This window comes from Apaloderma vittatum, unplaced genomic scaffold, assembly GCF_000703405.1.
Source record: "Apaloderma vittatum isolate BGI_N311 unplaced genomic scaffold, ASM70340v1 scaffold8185, whole genome shotgun sequence".
Classification (NCBI taxonomy): Eukaryota; Metazoa; Chordata; class Aves; order Trogoniformes; family Trogonidae; genus Apaloderma; species Apaloderma vittatum.
This window is the reverse complement of record NW_009715414.1, coordinates 24,869-49,709: the sequence shown is the minus strand read 5'-3', so window position 1 is coordinate 49,709 and position 24,841 is coordinate 24,869. Positions and strand designations below refer to the sequence as shown.

At 41.7% G+C, this 24,841-nt stretch overlaps 1 protein-coding gene across 1 annotated transcript in view; it reads right to left on the bottom strand.

The window, feature by feature from the left end:
- Positions 1–24,574, bottom strand: part of EVL (Enah/Vasp-like) — a 127,683-nt gene extending 103,109 nt beyond the window's left edge. Inside the window, exon 1 of the mRNA XM_009869131.1 lies at positions 24,484–24,574. Coding sequence (XP_009867433.1) covers positions 24,484–24,506 — 23 coding nt within the window. The 5' untranslated portion in view covers positions 24,507–24,574. The remainder of the gene's footprint in view (positions 1–24,483) is intronic.
- Positions 24,575–24,841: the final 267 nt, after the last annotated feature.

Genomic DNA, 24,841 nt, shown 5'->3' with positions numbered 1-24,841 from the left:
ATATCCTATTTTCAACCAACAGGCCTGAAAGGCTGCTTTACTTTTAAAAAGGAATATGAAAGGACTAGAGAAGGCCAAATTGGCTTGTCCTGAGCACTGCTTTGTAGGGGAAATGTGCCTTCCAATGTCACTGAGAACCTCCTCCAGTGTCACCCTCCATAGAGCAGCACCGCCATCAGGTCCAGAGGATCTTGCTTTCCACATCCAAAGCCAGGTGCAACATCAAACCCAATACATTATTCAGCTACCAGATTTAACTGCAGATTTGGCAGTTTGCTAAGGTACAAAGGTTATTCAGGACACATGACTGTTTAGGAATCATTTGCCTATTCATAACACATCATTTACATTTTCTGGAGTTTTTCAGCTAGGTTGCTCTAGGCACAATAGATGTTATCATAAAACATGAAATACATATTGGAAAGTCACCAGTTCTTGTTCTATTTTTGCAGATTGAAGGGTGAATTTCAGGATAGTATGGGATGAAGCAGATGAGCAATTTTGTATCCTTTGTAGTGGTCTCAAAGAAAGATTGAATAACCATGACTTATACCTGATGGCAAGCTCTCTCCAGCAACAAAGACATCCCTTCTCCATCAAAGGCGTTTCTAAGGATTTTACAAGATATTCCCATCTATGCATTTTCTGTACCCATCTCTTCTCCTCAGAGATCCTTTTGCCCATTCCAAACATTCATTCTGCAGCCACATCACACATACACACCAAATCCAATGTCTGAACCTGCACCTCACTCAACTGTCAACAGAAAGGCTCTCCCTCTCCCCTAAACAAAGGGATATTGACAACTGCCATCAACTTATGTTTAAGTAGAAATTTTAGATATAAATGAAATAAATAAAATGCCAGAAAGAAAACCACAGCAGTGTGGCATCATAGTGAGGTGTGCCCTAAACAGATAAAAGCTGCTGGTGTAGAGATTACGAACAATTTTTAGAAAGGAGAAAGCAAAACTTTAGACAATCCTACAAAAAAAAAGTAATTCCTCCTGTGAAATCTTTGTTTTTTCACATGCACTGTCCTCTCTGTATGGACTCCTCTGCTGCTCTGTGCAGGGGGTTACTGCTGCCTGTTCCCAGTGGAGCAGGGACGCTGCTGCCAGCAAGTTCATTCTAGATATGAAGCCTCTTCAAATGCTCACTGACCTTCTAGAGCATTTACTCCGGAGCTGAGTGAGAACAAACTGCTGCCACACACAGCCTCAATTTTTCAATGTTGGTTAAATTAAATTGAGACCATCACCACCACACTCCCATTGCATCTTCCAGGGACAGGGAAGGGAATGGAGAAAAGAATCCTTCCCTTCCCCCTCTCCCAAATGCAGTCTGTCAAACAGGACTCCCCTCTCTGTTGATATCTCTCAGGGGCACAGTACGGGAGTGCTTTTAATATTTGTTCTTGGCTGATGGGCCACAGTCTTTGCTTGGGAGAAGCAGGTAGAGAGGCATGGGAGGAATCTTAAGTGGTTTGTGGTAGCTCTTGGCACACTGGTTTTACTGAGAGTTGAAGGTTTTTTGTTTGTTTTAATGAGTCTCTTCTGTCTCGCTGTCAGCTCTGAAGCAAGTCTTCCTGCACAGAGCCCAAAGTTTCCATTGCACAGAGGCATCAGACTACACCACCCAAGACTAAACGTTATGTGCAGTTATTCCCAGTCAGCGATGCCAGAAAACTCATCCAAAGCCATTGTACAGGTGAGCCATGAAGGCAGAATCACACCCAGGATCTCCAGATCAGATTGTAGCACAGATCTTTCTCTGCTCAACCCTTTTCAAACAAAGCACTACACTTATAGAAAACCTCAGCCCAAGTCCAAGGCAGCTACATATGGCAGAAGGAGAAGGAAAAAGAGAAATAACAGTAGTAACAGGAGATAACTATAATTTCTACATTTTCAACATCCGCATGCTCTACTTCCCAACAAGGCACCTCCACAAAAATAAAAGCCTTTTTAGCAACACTGAGGATTAAACCCCAGTCAAATCTGAGAAAGAAAAGCTTATTCAGAAACTGATTTATTTCTTGGGGATTAATGACACTTGAAAGCAGAACAAACTTTGCACTACAATAACCAACCATAAGGAGAAATTAGCACATAATGGTGATTTATTTCTCTTACAGAAAACAGGAAATTTGAACTATTATGGATGAATGAAATCAAACCCATCATTTTTTGCTATAACAAACCTTTTATTTCAGACTAAACTAGAAAATAAGTGCTGCTTTCTAATCTGGGATACTTAAAAACCTTTCTAATAAAAGCAAAGGCTAGTTTCATAAGGGGTCTCAAGAGCGTGATTTCACAATCACTGCGGAAGCTGCCTTGGGTCTGCGCCGCAGATCTCTGTCCTGGCCAACTCTCTTTCCTGAAAATAAGAAATTCTTGCAGAGAATTGCGCTGGGGTGAGTGCTGCAGCCCAGGGTACCACCATCCTCCCGAACCCTGCCCAGGCTCCTTCTGAGCCCACATTCACCTCCATGGGAGCCCACAGGTTATTCTTGCAAAAGCAGTAAGCACACAGGTTGATTTGTATCATGGACATTACTTATGATTTAAATCAGTAAGATTAATTAAAACAGGGTTTCCTGCATTATCTCTGTTTTGGTTTGCATTTGTGCTTTTTTTAAGCTATTTTCCCAGAGGAAATTCTCAGTAGTTAAAACAAACTTGGTGCTTTCTTAGGTGATCAGGAGAATACATTATTCAGTATTTAAATGCAATAAGCAATTACACAGATTAAACATACCTTCATTCAGAATTTTAATTTTTACATTAAGTTAGGCAAAAGTGAATTATGCACATTTTGCATTTCATAGATATTTTTTCCTGTTTTTTATTTCCCACACTGTGTGGTGATGGAAATCTGAATTTTAATTCACAGCATAGAAAAATAAGCTTACATAAGTACCTCAGTGCCATCTAAAAATTAACTTTCAAAATATCGTAAAATAAAGATAAAATATCACCTGCCATCATACTGAACTAACAGACTTTAAGCTTGGTCTCCTCCATAGCTTTAGAGCTAGCAGTTCTCCTTGCTTACGTTTTCATTCATAATTACAACACCAAGAAAGGAAATCAAAGTTTACTCTATCTACTTTCCAAATTTCAATTCACATTACTTGAACGATGCAGCTGAACTAAGAGGACTGAGGGCAGCCCTCTCCATACTTATGCAGGAAGAGGCAACAGTGGTTTAAAACTTAAATGCAAACAACTCTCAGACTTCCACCTTTTCTGTAAGTAGGCATTCTTTGTAACTTCAAGATTCCATGTGCAGCACTGACTAAAATTTTCTTAAGTGAAGGTAGAATTTAACGATTCTTTTTCAGAGATATAAAACAAGCAAATAAAAACCTTAATCCAGGCAAGCAATGAGCTCTGGCACAAACTGGCAAATGCTCTCAGACTAAAAAAAAACATAAAATACAGTTTACACATTATCTTTTCTATATTTGTGGTTATCAAAGGTAAAACCTAATCTGTAAACTCTTCTACTAGGCCACCTTCTTTTACTGTTTTTTTTTACCCCAGGTGAATTACTGTATTCCTTAATTTTAGTAATAGTACATGTGCAATAAAAGCTTTCTCTTGTTTCAAAGTGAGACCTATATATTCATTTCATTTCCATAATCCACATTTACGAGGGTACTAATTTCTGATTTCATTCATGACTTGACACCTGATGCTGCTTCTAACCAAGCATCAAGTAAAGAACCTTCTCCCAGGCTCTGAAGCTGCCTGGCTGTGCACTGACACGTAGCTGAGAAGCATTTCGACATCCGTAGCAAGATTTCAAGGAGAAAGAGCATCTCTCACATCTCCCACCTTTCTCAGTGTTTAGAATAATGATCAACTAATCAGATCCACTAAAGGCAGAAAATAATCTAATAATGGTTTTCTTGACCTACAATTCTTCCAACACCTGTTTCTCCTGCTGTGTTTCATATTTCGAAGCTCTTTTTAAATAAAAGAAAGTGCCATTTGCTTAAGGTCCTCATTTTAATCAAGCCTGCTGAGTATGCCATTTAGAAAGTCCCACCAACAGACACCAGGATTAGTACAAATAATGACAAACACACTATCTAAGATCAATTTTAAATTCCAGTTAACTTCATTATCTTCTCAATTTGTTTAACATTTAACTGTCTTCTTTACTGCCTGACCATTTTTAAGCCAATTAAAAATAAACTTGAGAATAAAGCATCTTGCTTTATATTTCTTACCTCAGCCAACAGTAGACTGGCAATACTCTCCCATCTACACCTTCCCTGCTTGCTTACAAGACATCCTTCTTGCAGCAACACACTTGATGGACATGCAAAATGGTTCAGCCACAACTAGCTCCTGCACAAGCTCTACCAGGTCTTTTGTGAGAACTTGTAGATGGAATTTCACTCTCATCATCAGAAAGCAAACACCCAGCAGGCATATGCAGTCCAAGAATGAGACCTGCCAAAGGGCTATTCCAGGGTCTTGTGCCTCTCAAACTCTTCCTAACTTCATGTGTGGTCCAGCTTAACAGGATCTCTCCTGCAGCGCTGTCCTCGCACTTCTACATAACTTGCTGGCCCCAGCACAGAGCTGCTATGGTCATGTGCCACAGAAGTTCCCCTGCCTCTTGCAAGTTTTCCACTAGCCTCTTGCAGAACCAAAGGCAGCATTTGCTTCTGGGAATATCTAAGTGTCAAGAAGGTAAAATTGCTCTTGAGTTACTCCAGTCAAGTGACTGCACATGTATGGGCTTGCTCCTTGCAGCAAGAGGGAGAAGGGAAAGGAAGATGGGAAAAGATTCAGCAAGAGGGGGCAGGACAGATTGCTGAGAGAGAGAAAAGAAGGGGACATCACTTTTTGAAAAGAAAACAAGTGGGATTTTTTTGGTTTTGTGTTAATCTAGTTGTCCTGGGTCATATCCAGTGGAGGCTGGCCAGCTTCCACTAGCTAAGCAGCCAGTCCATGGCATATTCCACTTGGGGATTGCTGTCTCATTTCTAGAGGTCTTAAAGACACCTGCTAGAGCTCTCTGCTATCATGGCCAAACATTGCGTACAACTAAAAATATGCTTTGTTTATTTAAATGAAACTTTTAACAGATTGTGAGGCTTGTGGACCAATGTCAGCAGCAGTAAATCTCTGTTTACCCGGACAACAGGTGCAGTGGCAGCAAGGGTGCTTCCCTCCCTAGGCACATAGCAGGGCACTGGCAGCAGGAGGAAGAAAAAGAAAATCCCCAAGACAAGAGAGAGCAGGTTTGAAGGATCAAGACAGCCCAAAGGGAGAGATTTCAACCTTCCTTTCCCAGCTCCTTGCTATCCCATAGGATAAAATCCCACATTCACTCTTGATCATAAGATAAGGTGATGTTCTTTGACATTAAGATTTTGCTAAGTGATACATTTTTAGGAGATTTTTCCAGTGCAGGAGTCTCCTTCTGGACCAGATCTGGCATTTTTCCATGGCCCCACACTCCAGCCGTGCCGGATGGTTGGTCATAGACCAGCTGCAACTGTGGGCTCCCAAGCTGCGAGGAGCTCCTGCAATGCAGCTCTGTAGGCGTGTGAGATGCAGCACAGCTGCAGGGAAGTGTGAAATGGGTGTCCAAAGCATGAGTCAGATGTTCCTGTGCAGGCTTCACACAGGGGAGACAGGCCAGTCTTGTTTCTGCTCTTTAACCGCTGCATTCACTCAGTGCTGTTCGGAGCCAGCTACCTCTTCCATACTTTGGCAGCACACCTTGCTCTGATGTAACCTGTGGTGGTGGGTAGATCATGGGTTTGGGAGGAAAGGGAAGGAACAAGAAGTCTCATCTTGCCCAAAAGATTTTGTGGCTTTAGTTCATTTCTGCAGCGTGAGCATTTGGAGAGAAACAGAAGTCCAGAGACTCCAAGTCTGGTCCTTTTTAGACAAAAATCTAAGGAGATCCTGCAAGCAAGGTGCCATGGCTGGCAAATCAGAACAAGAGTTCCAGGAAGAAAGACCAGAGGTTGTGCAAGTGTGTCCTCACCAAATACAATCCACATAGGACTCTAAAACATGTTAGAGCAAGAATATGAATAGATGTTTAAATAGACTGCTGTCATCTAGTATATCTCACAAATCTAATCAGAAGCAACTAATACTGCAAGAAGTCTCTTGCAATGGCATCACATGAAGCATTTAATAGTCAATACGAAAAGGCTATCGGTTTCATTTCCCCTTTTTGGATGTTTAGCTGATGTTTTACATCAGCTCCTGCTCCTGTCCCAGTTCACATTCACTTCAGTTTGTGACCATATGGTCACCTCTGTCTGTCTCCTATGCCCCCTTTCCTTTCATCCACCACAGCAACAAAACATCCAAGGTATTGAACTGTGGCAGATGCACACCTCTGAAACTAAACACAAAAGACCACCAAGTATCTGGATAGGCAAGTGTGCTTACCCACTCCATTCCACCACCTAACCTCATTGTTACAGCGAGCCTCACCAACCAGTCTTTGGGGTTGGACAATCTTCAGATCGCTTTCGTGGGAGCAAGACCCTGAGCTAACAAAACTGTCCAACAAAAGAATATTCTCGTACATTAGCTAAATTCAGTTTGATAAAGCACTGAAGAGGTGTTTAAGCCCTAAAACACCACAAAGCTTTGAAGCACATGCTTTGACTTGAAGTATGCAAGTTCTCTGTTAAAGCAGGGTCCATGTCTCAATTTCAGTCCAACTCTTCTCACCCAGTACTGAGTTCATGGAGGCAAACTGATCAGCCAGAGAGCAAGACTAGCAGGATTTGCAAATCAAAGATCAAATCCAAGGACAAAGGGGTTAAATTCATTAATGTAAGACACGCTCAAATACAAATCTAATAGAGGCAGTGTGAAATCTCAAAAATTAACAGTAAACCGGACAATTTGTTGGCAAGTCAAGAAACCTTTATCAGAACTGCTGCTGTGCCTCATGAGGACATTTGTAGGCAGAACACAATGGTAACAATTGCTTTTAAGCAGGAAGATGCATGGGAAATGTTAGACACTCATTTAAGTGTATGTACAGTCAAGGACTTGCTGCAAAGTCTGCTGAAGCCAATGGGTCTGATAAGAGTCTTAGAAACCCAAATTTAGGTACCTTGATTATTTTTTTTTTTAAAAAAAGGATGTATTTGTGATTCATGACTGAATACAGCTAAAGGGAACTGATTTTTCTAATTATATTTATCTGGAGAATCTTTTTGATTTAAACACTCGCATGGCTTTAACAATGTTATCTAATTTTAGCAGAGCAGAGCAGAGTAGACTGACTAAAATTAGGTTTGCAAACATGCACTAAGAGATACAAGGCTTCACATGACTCATCTACTTCTCTAACAGCCTTCTTGATAGACTAATGGAGGAATCTTCAACAAGGATAATAATTTTCTCAATAAAGGCTGAAGATTTAAACTAACTGTGTTATAAGCAGCAAGAAGATACTACATTTGCCCTGAGGTAGCACATTCATTTTCAAGACATCTAGCAAGAGAAAACCTTCTATCTGGAGAAAGTACTTTTAAAATTTTTCCTGGAAAGGTAGGTAAATCTGAACTAATGTGTTTAAGCCTATATATCCTCACCTCCTGCCACAGGTGGTCTTTGCCGGGAAATGACATTATAAAACTGTGTGATATGTAAATATACAACCAACTTTGTTCAGGTGGGGCAATCCAAAGGAAAAATGCCTCAGTAGAAGCTGTTTCCTAAAGAATAGTGTTTCAACCTTAGTAAGTTTACACCCCAAGAATCTCACTATCCCTATTTTCTAGGCAGGGAATCTGTTTTTCCCAAAGTCACCCCAGTCCTAGTACAAGCCTAGGAAGAAACTGCAAGTCTCCTCAGGCCCTGCTTCTAATCCATATCCCACTATCTCCTTTCTGAAGCCCATCCTGACTCTAGGTCTCTGTAACAGGGGTGAAAATCAGAATAAACCTGACAACATTCTGCACTAAAATGTTGAAGTTGCTGACATCAGTACTTCCTGTTCTTCAAACTCAGAGAGGAGCTCCTACATGCCATACATGCCTTATGTTCTCCAAAGGCTGGGCCAAGACACAACACTGCTAGAACAAGGCTCTTCTTAGCAGTGCCTCCAAGACCATGCAAGCAGACAGAAAGATTACAACAATGTGAGATGCAGAGAGGCTCTCCGTGATGATACATTCTAGAAAACTTGACCAGTTAATCAAAATAACACTGGCTGATGCACATCAGTGTAGGAAAAATCAACTGTTTCACTGACAAGGATGGCAGAAGGACAAATATTGTACCTCTCCTGCAAACAAGAAGGGCAACTTCAAGTTCTGTGCATACAACTCAACTAAAATTTATCTCAGCACTACTAAAGCTGTGATCATGCCAATGCAGACACTAAGTTCAGGTTACTTGACTGTTATCTATCCAGAGGAGCCTCATAGTCTCTGCACAACCCCATGGTGCCAGGGAGCATCATTCAACAGTCTACTGATACACAGACAGCCACATCCTCACTGACAGCTGCAGAAGGTGTTAGTAGTACTGTTGAAGTCAATTTTAGATAGCTGATGGGTGGAGAAGGTAGGCAGAAATGAAAGTCCTGGTGGTAAAAGTAGTGAACTGACAGTTGGTGAGGCTCAGGGAGGGATAAAAAATGAACCACACCAACAGAGGAAGCCTTGGAGGCTGAGACAGGGGAGGCCATGGATGAAGATGCAGTGGTTTCCTGCTTTTAAAAGGATTTAGAAGTCCTAGAGTAAACTTTTCATGCCACTTACCTACCTACTTTCTACTTCTGGCTATACTCCTGGGTCTTTAGTCCAGTAATGTCTTCAAAAGGGGCAGCCAGAAGAGGGAACAGGAAAATACCCACAATTACTCTTTGCACTATACTCCCAAACGTTCCAGAGCTCTGGTGTCCCTAGTCCTCCCTCTTCCCACAGACTCTTGGGTGCCTTCTGTGAGGAGCTCTCACCTTGGGACCAAGGCAATACAAAACTGCCCTGATCTTTGAACTGCCAGGGCTGGTCATGAAGATCTCCAGGTGCTGGAGGCTGCAGAAGAGAACAGGCCTCTATAAAGCAGGGTCATTGCGATAAGAAGGAGGAAAGTTACTGTTTAACTAGTTTAATTGGTGTAATTGGAGACACCAAGCCTCCTTTTATTGGTATAGGAACATGAAGTAATTACATCTCATTCTCTCTCCCACCTTACCCACAATCATAACAGCACCAACATTTCACTTACTAGGAATATCTCAATTTTCTCTGCAAGCAAAAAGTCAAGAAACTTTGTACTTTTAAAAATGAAAAGTAAAATTAGACTTGACATTTAGAAGTTTCCAAAACCGTCAGGCCCTCGGGCTAGGGACTTTGCAGTCCCAAGTGGGCAGCTGTGCAAGTTCAAAAAATGAAGTGCAAGGAAATTGCATAAGTTGACCTCCTCTTCTGCAGCAGGGAGAGAAAACACTTCCATGCTTCACTGGGCAGGTATCCATGAACATGAGTAAAATATTGTACTCAAAAGGCCAGTCTTCACAAGGAAACTCACTGAGGCAGCTGGTCTCCATCCCCACTTAGGAATTCAGTTGTACTGGCCCCTGTAGAGGAGCAGGATCCCTGACATAAGCACATTACCTTTGGATTTTTTTCTTCTTATATAACTTCACAACCCTTCTTAAGTCTGTAAATGAATCAAACCTCTTTGCACAGCCACTGTCATTTCACGTGCAGACCTAGGCAGCAATCTCGCAGGGGGGAATTGAGTCTAATGAATGCATCTTTTCTTTCTTAAGGAAGTTTTTTCTTAAGGATTCTGCTAGAAAGCAGGCTTAGTTGTTCAGCACCTTTTGAACACATGCTTCCAGAAGAAAAAATATCTGCCACTATAATTAAGGGTAGGCTGCTTAACTAAATGTTTCTTTTGTCAGCCATTCACTTTAAAATGAGAATTTGTTGCCACATTATTCCATTTTAATATTGGATTGCCCTCAACCAGAACATCTGTGTACTTAAACAGCTGCTTTACACAACTGCCTTCTTTAAAACTAAGTCAAACAGATTATGTGTTTTATTATAGACAAATTTCACCACAAAGCTAATTCTTGCCCATGCTGTAGTTGGCAAGAGGAGAGTTACCAATTCACGTCCAAACTTGTAGTTGCGATAGAGATGTTAGCACAGTAACATTAAAATTATTTACATATTCATCTGCTTAATATTTGATAAGACAGTTGGAAGCATGCCCCAGTAAACAGCCAAGTTCAGCTGCTCTTCAGCTGGGAAGAACAGGGGAGGAAGAGCTCAGCCCCCGGGACACACAGGCAATTGTAGCCTTCAGTTCCACACAGGCTCAGCTGGTGTAACTATTGGCTTAGGATATTCACATGACCACTGCTCAGAATAATGAGATGCAAAAGCTGAGGCAGTCGTAAGAAAAGATACGGGATTTCTTCTCCCAGGGCTCAACTTTTAAAACAAAAAATTGTCAGTTACCCTTGTGAGAAGGGATTTAAAAGGTAAACTGGATGTAATGGGCCCAGTTGCCCAAGTTTTCAGAAAGCATGAACCATGTTCAAGCTCCATGGTTCTCTGTTATTTTTCACTGGTTAACGAATTACAAACTGGACCCAGCATAGGAATAAAGTAGCACTGCATGGAGAAAAACTCCAGCTAGTCTACACAAAATGCAACAATTTGAGACTTTGACAAGATGATGTCGACAGGAGCATGGGGATTAGTTTCTTGAAGGGAATTTCCTTTTCAATATTTGGAAACTGCTACACCAGTGAAAAGTAGGCTGGTCTAGAATTACATTTAAAACGAAACACTTCAGAAAAACAAGTGGTTTCAGGCAAATGTCAGCTATCTCATCTTTATTAGCTAATTGATTCAAAGCATAAAGACAATAACACCCGAGGTGACAAAAGTTACAGATTGTCAATGTAAGTCATCACGTGACAGACATTAAAGACCAGAAGCAGCTCAGCATACTCTTTGACACTGCCTCTTTTGTTTCAGTTGTTCACTACACTAGGAACCTTCTTAAATCCCTTGCAGTTCTCTCCAGGACTTCTCCAATGGGCAGGTAGATAGATCATGAAGGAAGAGTCTTCCTCATTTGGATAGGTTTTATTACCCAGGCACAGGTAGCTCTTTGGACTTCTTTTAAATACATCTTTCCCTTAGAAAGCCTCATGACATGGCAGTACAGACATTTCAGTGGTTTAGGTGCTATTACACATCTGTTTCTATATATTTGTATGTTAAAACTGTAGTTAAATCTAACAGACATGAAAGGACAGGGGCCAGAAGCTGGAGTAAAGATGATATGAAAATGAAAGTGCCACATGCAAAATCCTACTATGAAAAAGGTAAACTCCTGTATGTCACAACTGGGGCCAGATGATGTATTAAAGCCGCTTATGCTGTCCTGAGTTCTGCTTCACCTCACCCAGTCCAGACAACCTCTAAGTTTCAGTTCTTCATTTTGACTCCCTTAAAATTAGCAGAAATAAAAGTGTTTCTAGAGCATGTCTCATCTACTCCTAAAGCAGGCATCTAAAACAGGTCAGATGAATCACGTTAGCAGCAGCTTTTTCTCTCCATTGATTACACAAGGAGCCTACAGGGATCAGGTTGGATGTAGACATTCAGAGTTAGGGGAGATGAAGCCCATCATCTCAGACATCTGCACAACCACATCCACAGCTCTGCTCATCCTCTCATGGCTGAAAGTGGGGCTAATTTCCACTGCAGAAGAAAGTCAAAAGTAGAAGACAACCAGCTTTCTGAGGAGTGACCTCAAATCTGAATTCCCAACAAGGCAAGGTCTTTCCTTCCATTTCAGATGTATGATTTAAGAAGATGAGTTGAAAGAGCCTGAGTCATGATCCCTATTCCCAGCACCACGTCTAATCTGGAATCTGATCTTTAGCATGTCATTTAACCTCATTTTTCCTACTAACTGCAAAGTAGTGATAATTATAACAAGTTTGCAACAACGCTGAGTCTTAATTGATGAACATCTTTAAAGTGTTCTGGGATTCCAGTGCCCCTCATCAAAAGAGAGATACTATTAACTATTATATGAACATTATCATGATTACCACTACAAAGAGCATTTATCTGATATTTACCTTTACAACAGCTCAAATTAATTTGCATGTGCTTTTTTCTTTTGGATAGTCCTTCTCAGTGGAATTCACAGGCCTATTTCTCTGGGATTTGTATCTCCTGATCTGACATTTTGCAAGTATACCACTATATTCCATTTTGTGTTACCTGTTAAAATCAAGTACAATAAAAAAAAATTCTTTGTTTTCTGCCTACATATGACTATATTAAAAAATATCCATATATACATGTGTGTATGTATATATATATAAAAGCCCACAGATTCTGACACTAAGTTTAGCAAATTTTGGTAATGCAAATAAATCTGCAGCCTTTTGCCAAATATAATTAACAGATATGAACAACTTCTATCTAGAAGCCACACCGGAATCACTGTACACGGTAACTTGGGCTAGAAATCAAAACAAAGTGTCATTGTCTCCATCCTCTGTTCTCACAACCAGAGCAAGGAAAGCGCTCATGCAGTACAAACGCTTTCATTTTAATCTGAAAATGGCTTCCATTTATAGCATGAGTTAGAAATACACACATAAAAATATATAGACTTGTAAGTAAGTATACATACCCACATACAGTCATGCTTCAGAGGGAAGGCATCCATGAACCAGAGAGACCCACGACAGCCACGATCTCACTCGTTGATGCTGCTCCTAAAACACTCTGAACCTCCACTTCTCTGGCTGTAACACACAGCTAAGTAGCCTCCCTTTTTTTTTGACATTTATGGATGAAAAGATCTCTACTCACTTTAATTATCATCTCATGGTACCTCTCACTACGGAACTAACATGGGAAAAGTCATGGGAGTGATCCTGCACACGCTCAAGAGTCTTGTGAGGGGTGAAGCAGGGGAGTTCCTGTGACTTGCAGAAACCCTGGGGCACCCCGTGGAGGCTGGGCATTGCCACGTTGAGGGGAAGGAGACAGAGAGAAAAATTCTGGAGAAGCACAGCTGCAGAGGCAGGTGACTGCAGCCACGCTCATGGCATGAAGGACACATGCCGCAGTGAAAGCGCCCTGCTGATACCAACAGAGACTTGTTTCAGCCTAGTTACTCCCCAGTCGTGAGACACGAACATCCGTGTCCCCTCAAAGCTGTGATCACATCACTGCTCTGCTCCCCCTTTTTGTTTAAACAGTTCACCCCCTGCACCCTGAGAACTTCCAGCCTGGCACAGGGCTGTCCTCGGGCAGGAGCAGGTACGCCGCTGCCCTGCTGCTGTCGCAGGCACCGAGCCCCATGTCCGCAGGCACACATGTAACACTCCTGGTACCATCTGCATTAAATCTCAGCATTAGAGACAAATCCTCAGTTCTCTGGCACAACCGTCACTGTCAGATTAGATCCCCTCTCATCTTTACAGAGATTTTGGACTGAGGACTAGAGCCTGCGTGCTAAGCACTGACACCAAAAACCCGGATGACTCCTCCCGCCTGTGACTCCTGGATGAATGGCTGTCTGTGACACACATTTCTGGGGGTTCTAACCAGCTCCAGTGTGGGTGGCTGCGATTCCAGGGAAGCCAGCACACCTGCACCTCCCCACTTGTGCACCAGCGTTGTCCCCCTCGCCTCAGCTTGCTTGAACATCGAAGTAAGACCCAAAGTGACAAGGAACACCTGTTTCCACAGCTATTTTCCACACCCATCTACATCTAATCCTTGCTTCATTGCCTCCTTTAAAGTTTAATAAGTGTTTCCATGAGCAGTCTTAGTCAAGTTTCTGACTCTTTTACTTAATGCTTCCATGGCTGAGCTCAGACATCTGAAGGAATCTGGGTTTAAGTAATCTGCTCAACACAGAAAGCCCTGGAAATGCGCTTTCTGCTCATCATTATCTTAAACCACAAGTGCAAAGCTGCAATACGGTGTGTGTTTTTCCACTGTAGCAATGCAATGGCAGGGGTTTGCTTCCCTTGCACTGGATTTTCTCAACATCTTCTCTACCAGATGGACTCAGTATAAAACAAGATGTACATCTCAAAATGCATTCTTAAAATTCAAGTTTCTATTCATGGTACCCACCAAAAGGTTCTGCATCATCCTTTTAAAGTACTGACAAATAACTAAAAGACCTGGCTGAGTTCACAGCTTAGTTGTTTTAATTTACATTCATGTAATTTACATACATGCAGTTTGCAGATACAGCTTTTAAAACCTCAGAGGTCCTGAGAAAGCACCAGAAACTTTAATGTGGTGAAGCATGACCAGCTGAGTGCTGCGCTTGGAACACAACACATACTGGGGAAACTGACGGGGAAAAAACGCCAAGAAATAAAATCACAGCAGGCTCCTCGACCTTGGTGAGCCCCTAAACGTGGCCATCCACCTGCGTGGCAGTGAGGCAGCCGCTCCCGCCTGCACCCCGAGCTGGGGCTGCCGTCCTCGGCATCACCCGGCCAGACGGATCCACCGCAGATACTTCGGACAGGACACACCAGAAAAGCGCAGCAAAACACATTCCGGACCTCAGAAGCCAAATCGCACATCTACAGGGAAAACCGGTCTGTGTCTGACCCCCTGCTCTCCCCTCGCCCACACACATGCCAGCAGCCAGCTGAATTCCACAGTATTTGGCAATCAAGGTCACCCTGATGCAGACCTGGAGACATGCAAGCACAGCCAGAGCTCAGAAGGGACGTGGGAAGCTGCAGGGCCTGAGCTCACACCCAGACACAAGGCTTGCTCTCTCGCAGGCACAGATGTGATCCTCCCCGGGAGGGAAAAAATCGTACCCGAAAGAGGCACAAGTGCAGAGGGCGCTGAGGAGATGTCAAGTGCAGAGAGTCTCCTCTGAACAGCCCCTCCACTCCCTACATCTCTGGGCTGGGAATTTACATTATACTTCAGGACTGATTTTCTCTTACTTCAACTTTCGAGACCTGGGTATCGTTACATCTCTGTCAGCAATGTCAGGACTTTCCACAACAAATCAGACATCTTCTTGACGTAAAATTACTGAGATACTTTACATCTGCTGTACCCTGCAGGTACCTCATTTTCATCTTCTTCTCTAATAGGACATTTTCTTTCTCCTCCTTTTCACACTGCACTTTATAAATAGTTTAAATGAGTGCCTATCTTTGTTTAATGAGCCTGTGCTCTGTGAGTGAGTTTTGAAAATACCCTTAGTTTTAGGGAGCAGATATAGGGGAGCTATTGCCATGAATGCCCTACCTATTACTAGCAGCAATAACCTCGTCTAACAAGCCAGTGCAGTCTTTGAAGCGTCATCATCAGACTCGAAAGGGTGATCCTTTCCCAAAGGTGGTGGTGGGTTTTTTCCCACCCTTTGTATTACAAAGGACTTTGGATTCCTAAATCATCGGCTGTTCCTCATGCAGAAGGAATGTCCCAATACCATAATGGGATGAGTCCAGTTGCACCATGTATAGCACACATACATTTGACTCAACGAACTGCCTTACTTGTTTTAAAGCATAGTGAAGCCTAGGCTGTGTTCTCTGTTTCAAAGGACATACAGTGATGCTGTAATTATCTGGCTTAACTGGGACATGCATTTATTTATTCCCAAGCAGTACTGTAACTGCCGTGTGACCTAAGGCACAGGCTCTAGGCAAAACCCCCTTTCTCTGGTGACAAGGTTCCAAGCAAAACGCATTTCATTTGCTTTAACAGCATTCCTCTGTGTTCCAACTGAATTTCTTCTTGACTTTGTCCCTCTCGTATATGCTTCTGAAAAGGCTTTGACCACCGTTGCCCATCTATACTGCTCCATCCATCACAAACATTTACTGATACATCTTACAGATGATGTAAAAATCACACAGGGGTGCTGTAGCTTGCCCATTTTAATATCTTCCTGTGCAAGAAGTCTTCATCTATCAGTCTTATTTTCCTGCAACATGATGCACCAAAAAAATTACGGATTTAAGAAAACAGCAGCTTCTACCATATTAGGGTCACAATGTCTGCTCCCTCTATTCTGCAATACACACAAGCAAGTTTAGAATCACATTTTCCACATTGTTTAGCACTGGAAGACAAACAGAAATTTTCAAATAATTCAAATATTCCACATCTATGTGAGCCTTTAAAGACAAAGGCCAATTTTCTACATAAATAGCATCAAGCTGGTCCTCCTCCCTGGAACAATCAGAGCAGATACATGCTCTTGTGAAAATCTGATCCATGTAAAATGAATTTTTGCTGATTTTTGAAGTATGCCTCTTAAATTTCCATTCCTCAATTAAAAGAATGTGACTTTGATCTCAAATAATTTGTAATGGATGTCAAAAAGAGTTTTATCTGTTACTTCCATTTTAACCCAACTTTACAAATATAAACAGCCCCTTGCCAAACAGCAGCAATGCTACGCCAACTGGGCAGAACAGTGATAACTACATGAAATGCAGTTAGCATGAAATAACATCAAAAACTGCTGTCTCATCAAACAAAGACAATTGTAGAGGCAAGCTTTGCAGGACTAGTTCTTTTATTAGACCAATTCTTACAGTCAGAAGAAAGGACAAGCTTTTTGATAAAAAACTTCTTGAGGTCCGAAACAAAAGTTTCAGTAATCTCTTTCCCCTAATTTTTTATCAGTCTTTCTGTCCTTTTATTTCTTTACAAGCTTATTCTTCCCTCTCTTCCCTTCTCTCCCACAGACAAATTTAATAGGAAATTAGTCTGAGGCTTTGCAACATTGCTTACAATTGATACTTTAAAGAAAAGAAGAGCAGAAGTTTTTCTTCAGAGAATTCTCCTTCTTCTGGGTGGCTTTGATAGCTTCATAATTTGCTTGAAACCTCTTTTTCAGATCTGTAAAGGGCTTGTGTAATAATAAGCTAGTCTGTTATTACAGAAGTTGGTTTAATAAAAGATAGTCACTCTCCCTTTGAATACTGCCTCATTTATATCCTCAGACTTTGACCACTACAACAGCATTTTTTATGGAAATACATCTGTTTCCATAAAGACAGCACAACCTCTCATGCTCTGTAGCTAAGTGCCCAAGACACTTGCCTGGGATGTGGACAATCCAGACTTAAAACCAACTCTGTGCGACTTCACAAACAGTTTTTCATCCCAAGTCATCCAGAATTCGGCAAAGCAGAATTTTAATTTAAGTCTGCCCATCCCAAATCAACATGGGGACACCACACTGCCTGACTCATCAGTCAACAGAATCATACAATGGAGAGTATCAAAGTGTGCATGTTCCTCCTGGGTGGCATGAAAAAGCTCTCCAGCTGCTGGTCAGCTAGTAAACTGCAACTATATGCATCACCTTAAAGCAAAGAGACTCTAAATATTTAATTTTGGTTCTGTCTAATCTCATGAACCAACACAGCATCATATTAATACGAAGAAACTTCATTTTGTTCTGATCTTCGATTTCTCAGCTGTCCTATCAGCTCATTTTTTTTCCTAACAAACCTTCACAAAGCCCTCTATGAGCCACTCCCACTTTACAGGCAGCTGATCTAAACCACACGAGGTTGTATGAACCAAAACTGAGATAAATGAATGCACACACCTTACACAGAAAGTTTCCAGGAACACCAGGAACCAGGCTTGCAAAAATCTTACAGCTAAAGGAGGATTTGAGATACAGCCTTTGTGCAAGAATGGCAGGGAGCAGCTTTCCCAAGTTTCTGCCTGTTCTCACACACAATCTCAAGGGGAGGGTGAAAAGCTCGTTCCTTAAAAGCACACAGGTCCTCAAATAAAAAGTACTTCCAGTAATGAAGCATCACCTTTTGTGGTTTTTTTTTCCCACAAGCGCCATACCTTCTCCACTTTTAGCTGACTAACACAAAGCTAATACAGATGGGGTCTGAGCGGATGCCGTGAGCAGTCAGCCCCTCCTAGCAGATGATGTTGTGAGGTCTTACCCTTCCTCCTGTACAAACACAGAGAAGCATTGGCCACTCCAACCAGATCTGTGCTCCTGATTCCTGCAGGAATCAAACCAGTTTCCAGAAGTACAAGGCCATGAGTCCAGCCCAACTTGCGCTAGACTAAGTAGAAAAAAACACCTTTTCCCCTTCCGAGGAAACAATAACCCTTAAGGACTAAAATATATCACAGAAAGAAGCCCCCATATCCTGTATTTACCTTATGAATAGCAGAAATAGCAAGACTAGAAATTTGATCTGTTTGGCCTTGCTGCACAAGAGGGAGGTCAGACATCCATGACATCATGTAGCTGAAGTTAAGGGCAGGGAGAGGGATAACCAGCACCTCTGGGAGATACTAGCATAGCAAAATCAAGAACCCATCCCTAAAAAGCTGGCACTGCAGGTAAGAAGCAGTGAGTGGCAGCTGTTTTACATCAAAGTTCAAATAAGTGCTTCCTATCTTTAAAGACTTTACACCAAGACTTAAAAGAGGCACATAGGACTGCAAATGACTTACTCTAATTCATGCCCATAGGTGAATTTAAACATTATAATAAATTCTGTACTTTAAAGAAGCCATCTGTACTCATGTGTTTGTTTTCATTTTCAAGATTGACATCAGTTTGCATGTGAACTGATAACCAGCTTCAGTTCTGAAAAGTGCTTGGATCCTCGTTAAACAGCAGCAGCCACTTCTTGTTTGTGAATATTACTACAAGGATAGTTAAAAAAAAAAGGGAGATAAACATGCATATGAGATGAGAGCAACAACAGAAGAATGCAAAAACATGTTAGCACGCCTAGAAGGCAAAGGGAACAGGGAGGCAATTTCTTGGGTTTGCAAATGAATGACACTGCAGTACATCTCAGGTACCTTACCCAGTCTTTGGCACCATGAGACATTTGCTTTGTAGGGTGTACAGCTGGACAGGGGAGAGGTGGAAGCACTGCACACTTCCACAGGCAGCCTATATTTCAGGCACTAAACACACACCTACATACAATTTACATTGATTTTAACGTGACTAGAATTTGCTTCCTAACATACACACCAGGGCTCTACTCTAGTCCTCTACCCCTATCTGGGATAAATCTCCTTTCATATTTATATCTGGTGTAAGATTACCCTGCCAGGCACCGGAATGTTTTCTTCTTCAAAGGTGGCCAAACCTAATGCCACCATCTCTAACAGAGTCTCTATCTATCCTCTGCTTCAGTAGAAATATTACAACATAGTCGCTGTGAGAAAAGTAGGCGCTTATCTTCATTTCCAGCAATGATATTCTCATACTACTGCTTTAGAAGTACTCCTCTCCTTCACTTCAGATGTATCTGTGCTAAACCAGTGAAATATGTGGCAACTGCATTGTCAGTTGTCACAGGGAAAAATATGTCAGCAAAAACATTTGATTCAATCTGCTGTTTAAGGAAGCAATATTTCCTCAGGGTGTATGCCTTGTGGGGATAAATACCAACTGTCCAAAAATCAACTATCAAAAATTAATTTCAAATACCAAAGGGCACATTTCAGGCAGCTACCTTCAGGGAAAAAAAAATAAATAAAAAAGAGAAAAAAAACCTAAACAAATTAGTTCCTTTTTCTCTTTTTAATTTAATGTAAGTTTGTTTCAGAACAAGCCTCTACAATCTAGCTTCTTGATCACAAACTGAACGGTGAACTCTTAAGTGAGGAATGATGCAGAAGGTATTAGGGAGCTTAAAGGAACCCTGATTTTATCCTTTTAGGTAGGGGCATTTTCTCTGATGAGGTGCCTCATATGGAATATTCACATTATTCACATTTGCAACATGAACTAGACTTGCCAATGTCATCAAAAGCTTTCCTCTCAGCAATGTATTTTTATCAACTTTTGCATTCAGTTTCCCTGCATCCACATGAGGACAAAAGAGAGGAATGTGATAAACTGGTTTGTCGGTGGACATACTCCAAGGAGGAGCAAGCACTGAGCAAGCAGAGACTCCACAGGCCTGCAGCATCACTTGTCTGCTGAAGCTAAGCTGGCTTCGAGGTTGACACATTTATGGTTATTTATTAAGCATCTACAGGGTATTTTGAACATGACAATGCAAATGGCGAGATCAGCAACGCAGGTTAGAAGGGGCTTAGATAGTGCAACCAACTATGGTCTGCCAAAATACCACCCTTGTGTTTTCTCCATTTTAAACTTCTTTGCTCCCTTTCATTTTAACAGCATTTGATTTCAGCAAAAATTACTCCCCGATTGTTTTCCCTCTTGTCAGAAAAGACTAACTGCACTGTTTGATGTGGTTTCCAGTAGCTGTTCCATCTCACCTGGGAGGTCAGAATCACTAACTTGGAACAACAATTTGTTCCACTCCTCCATCGTGCTGCAAGACCATTATTCCTTTCCACAGTCTTCTGGCAACTATCCTGATGCTTCTTGTTCATCAATATGATCATACTTCTTGTATGAAAGAACAGCAGATCTTTTTTGGTTGTTTTGAAAGAGCAATTCGTGACACAAGCAAATCCTTTCAAGTGCCTCACCTATAGCTTCCTGAAGTTTGCCTATTCAGATTGCAGTTGCACTTTTGAAAATTGACATTATTGAAAAGGTCTCCCTCCTAGAAATTTTCAGCAGCAAAAGCCACAGAAGATATGCCTGCATCCCTTCAGAGCACCAGTCTTTTGTTCCTTCCATAAATCATCTTGGTACTTCTTTGGGGAGAAAGGGAAGGAAAAAACACCTGCGTTAAAGTTTGAATATCATGTCCACCTTTCCAAAATGATTGTGCTCGCCCTTTATACTGCTCTTTATGAAACATGCTGACTACCCTGGAAGTATCTGAACTCAGCCATAGTGCAGTGAATGCTGCAGCCAGAGTCAGAGCAGGCATCTAACAGGCACCCGCAGCATCGCTTTAGAACCAGAATTCTTCACTAGTTTGGGGCATCCAGTTTTTCATTCAATAGTAGTGTTCAGTTCTGGTTCTGCAGCTAAATTAAATCAATAAGTGCCTATAGGTAAAGTAAACTTACCTATAGCGAGTTTACACCCATGCTCTGCACTTGCTCCTAGACACGAGGGATCACCCCCTCCTCAGAGGCATCACCCGACTGCTGCTGTGGGTTCCGGGGCCAGCAGGTGAGAGGTTCCACGTGCGCCACAGCACCCAAGTGCTTTACGTTCGTTTTGAACTTAGCTTTCTATTCATCAGTCGGGTTTTTTTCCTCTCTTCATAGCCAGCTCTTTGAGAGACTCATCTTCCCTCGTTCTCAGTTTTGCTCGGTGGATGGGGGAATAGAAGATGTGGTTAAAAATACTGCGATGCCGTGGTGGGCGGTGTATCAGAAATAGAGAGACACTAGCTCACTGTGAAGAATACCAAGTAAAAGCCCAGAAAGATAAAGGCATGGCAACAAAAAGAAAAGAAAAAATGCATTTGTGTTCTGCTGCTAGAGAGCTGAATCTGGACTGAAGGTACCATCTGAGGAGTACTGTTTGTGGCCAAGGGTACCATCCTTCTGATGGCCTCATGTGCAAAGTCATCTCAGAACAGTGCAGTCAGCAGGTGATAAGAAAACCTTGCCGATGAGCAATCTTACCTCCAATTACAAACAAAATCGTACGAGCTTTGGAGTTCTGTGAAAACAATGCAAGAAAATGGACCAAATTGGTATCACATAGAAACCAGCAGCCTATATAAACCGAGAAGGGGCTTTGCTCCTTTAACCCTCGTTTTAAAAGCAATTGAAGCTTTTCAGGGGATACTAGTCTCTTCCCAAGAGGAAGATAAACCAAGCTTGGCCAGTACAAGGAACGAAGAGGATTTGATGCATTTCTGAGGCTTAAGTCTCTGTTTATCCAGCCAATAACCACAGGGAGGAATATTTCACCTCAAAGGGCTCTACTAAATCAGCACACCCAGGTCACTTACAGCCCTTAAGAGAAACACTCCTGCAGAGAGGTCCAGCAGCCACTTAACACTTCACAGACATACCCCAGCACTGTTTTGCCAGGAAAATGAGGAAGGCTGCATCAAATCAAAACCACAGGTGGAACTTGGGCAGCCAGACTGCAGTGATGCCTCTTGGCACTGGGCTCAGGTGCCGTAGCCCTCACTGCTCCTCCAGAGAGCTCTGCAGGTCTCTAAGGTCCAACCATGGAGGCAGAAAGAAAAAAGTGGAATAGCCGATTCAGAAATGTCATGCATGGGTTTGCATGAACCAACACCAGTGGGATCATCACTTCTCTAGATACTCGGGTACTCAAGCCCTGTGCACCAAAAGATGGAAATGGCTGTGCTTCTGCAACATGCAAGCAAGCTTGTGCTTGAAGGACAAAGTTAAGATGCGGTGGGAGTGCAAGCTTATGTTTTACGCATGGAAAATGGCACCTGTAAAGAGCATAAGGCAGCCAAGGACCAAGGGCCATCAGTCCAGGGAAGAGTGCCATCTACTGCTACATCAACTTTGCTTCCAGGAGCTCATGGGACTGAGACTTTCACCCCTCTGCTCGGCTAGATCCCTTTTTTTAATTTATCTTGCAAGAGATGTCTTTGTCCCATCAAAATGTAATACAGCCACAGGCCTGAGAAGAATGCTACCATAAAAACACCATCAACATACAGATACAACCTTAACAAAACACCATGGAAATGCCTAATAAAATAAATGTTGTTTAAATGCTGCTATACAAAAACCACAGCCCTACCAGTGCAGAAGATGTAAAAGAAAATGTCTAGCAGTCTGTCCATCAAATGTTAATACTACTTCCAAATCAAGTCTAAGAGAGCAGAACAAGTAATTTAAGAAGCCTAATGGGTGTGTAATGAGCATTTGACCCCTCTTGCCACGGAAGTGGGTGTCTTCCTGGCCCAAGATATCTAGGAAAGCCACTCAAAGACAGCTAAGGCTTTCAAAACAGAATTTTTAAATGCTTTTTTTATTCTTGTGTAGATTTATTGAGAGTTTCACTCTATTAAGAATAGGACCCAACCACCTGAGTGAAACACAAATAACTCTGTGGGCATAGCAAGTGGCATAGTAATTTCAGGGCCCATTCACAGATTAATTTACTGCCAACAATCAGCGATGTCAAGATCTCAAGCATCTCCTGACACCCCTATGACAACTGTAGTTACACAGCATTATTTGGTCTTCCAGTAAAATCTTCTCCCTCAGACAGCATCACACTGCATCTTCCAACAGGAGAAGCACACATGAGCCTGTATCTCCTCAGCCCTTATGCCTAGAATCAGGACATTTGGGGGGTGGGGGGTGTCCTGTACCTGCTTTTACTGCTTTTGACACTGCTTACTTCCACATGAAACCAACCAGCAAAACACAAAGAGAAATTGCCAATATAATAAATGCATTAACAAAAGGCAGAAATAATGTTAATAATATTTCATCTGAGGCTAGAAAGTTTAATTTGAAAGTATTTGGTATAGAATGCTCATCGTGTGTACAAAGAGAATCCATCCTCTCTTCTAGTTACATACTTAGTCAAATAATCACTTTTTGCATCAAAAAGAAAAGGGTATTTTTAAGATACCTTATAATAATGACATACAAACATATTATGAGGTGATCCCTAATGCTGTTCCAACATTGTCACCAATTTATCTGGACAATTTTATAACACGAGTTGTAAGAACAGAACACACTAAGCAAAACAAATTTAAAAAAAAAAAAAAAGTGAGACCCCCCTCCTGCTCCACAACTACTGACCAGAATTTTCTCAAGTCCAAATAAAATAAGCAACTCTGTTAGCAAGGAGAGAAATTCTGTTCAATGTCTTCAAAAATATGTTATGGTTTTAAAAGACCTCAATACTTGCATAAGGATGGAGTTATACTGGGGGTGGGGATGCAGGAGGAGAGGGGGCAGAGGCAACACTGAGTAGAACCAATATCAAATAAAAGGTGCTAATTTTATACTCTAACAATCATAGTTGCTCAAATGTTTGCAAACAACAAACCAACCCCAACAAACTTAACCATATTGTTATTTTAAATGTAATTCATACAGAATTCTGCAGCTACAAGATTATGAAAAACAGACATGTATACTCTGCAGCAGCATAAAATATAATCCTATATACAATCCAAGCATCAATTTTCCCTTCTCTATCACAATCAGTATTCTATCTCAAAGGAGCATCTGTCAGATTCTCTGGAACCAAAAATAGCAAAGACCCTTTTAAACAGAACAGTTTCTGGTTTATATTTAAAACTACACTGTACTCGCTGCTTCTGGCTGCATGGCGATGAAATTTGTGCAAGATATAATCAATTACCCAGCTTTGCACTTCATCATGCAGTTAGCTACTGTTACCTGCATCTTAACCTTCAAGCACTTCTCCCCATGCACAGGGTAACGATTTTAAAACGCAAGAAATATTTGCACATTGAAGAACTAACTGTAGAGCTGACTGACATTACACAGCAAAAATCTTGTGAGAACAAAAACCAAGCACACTGATGTATAAAACAGAGAGCCTACCTGAATTCTTCAAATGCATACATGGCCTAGTAACTACACAAATACTCTGAAATTTAAAATAATCTTCTCAGCATGCAGGAGGACCATTTAGTTTGTCAAACTGCAGCAAAATGCATAATGACGAGATAGTATATTTGAAATATTCTGAAGAGAAAAGGGTATGCAGATACTGGCCTGCAGCCTACAGCTCAGCCAGCTGCTGACAAGCAGCAGCTAACAGGGAAAGGCGATAGAGTACCATGTGATCACTCCTGCAAGTCTGATTAATGCAGTATACTCCAAGAACACAGGCTGATATCTTTATTATTCAAGCCAAATAAGTCAAATATTGTACATGACAGGTTGCACAGCTAAATTG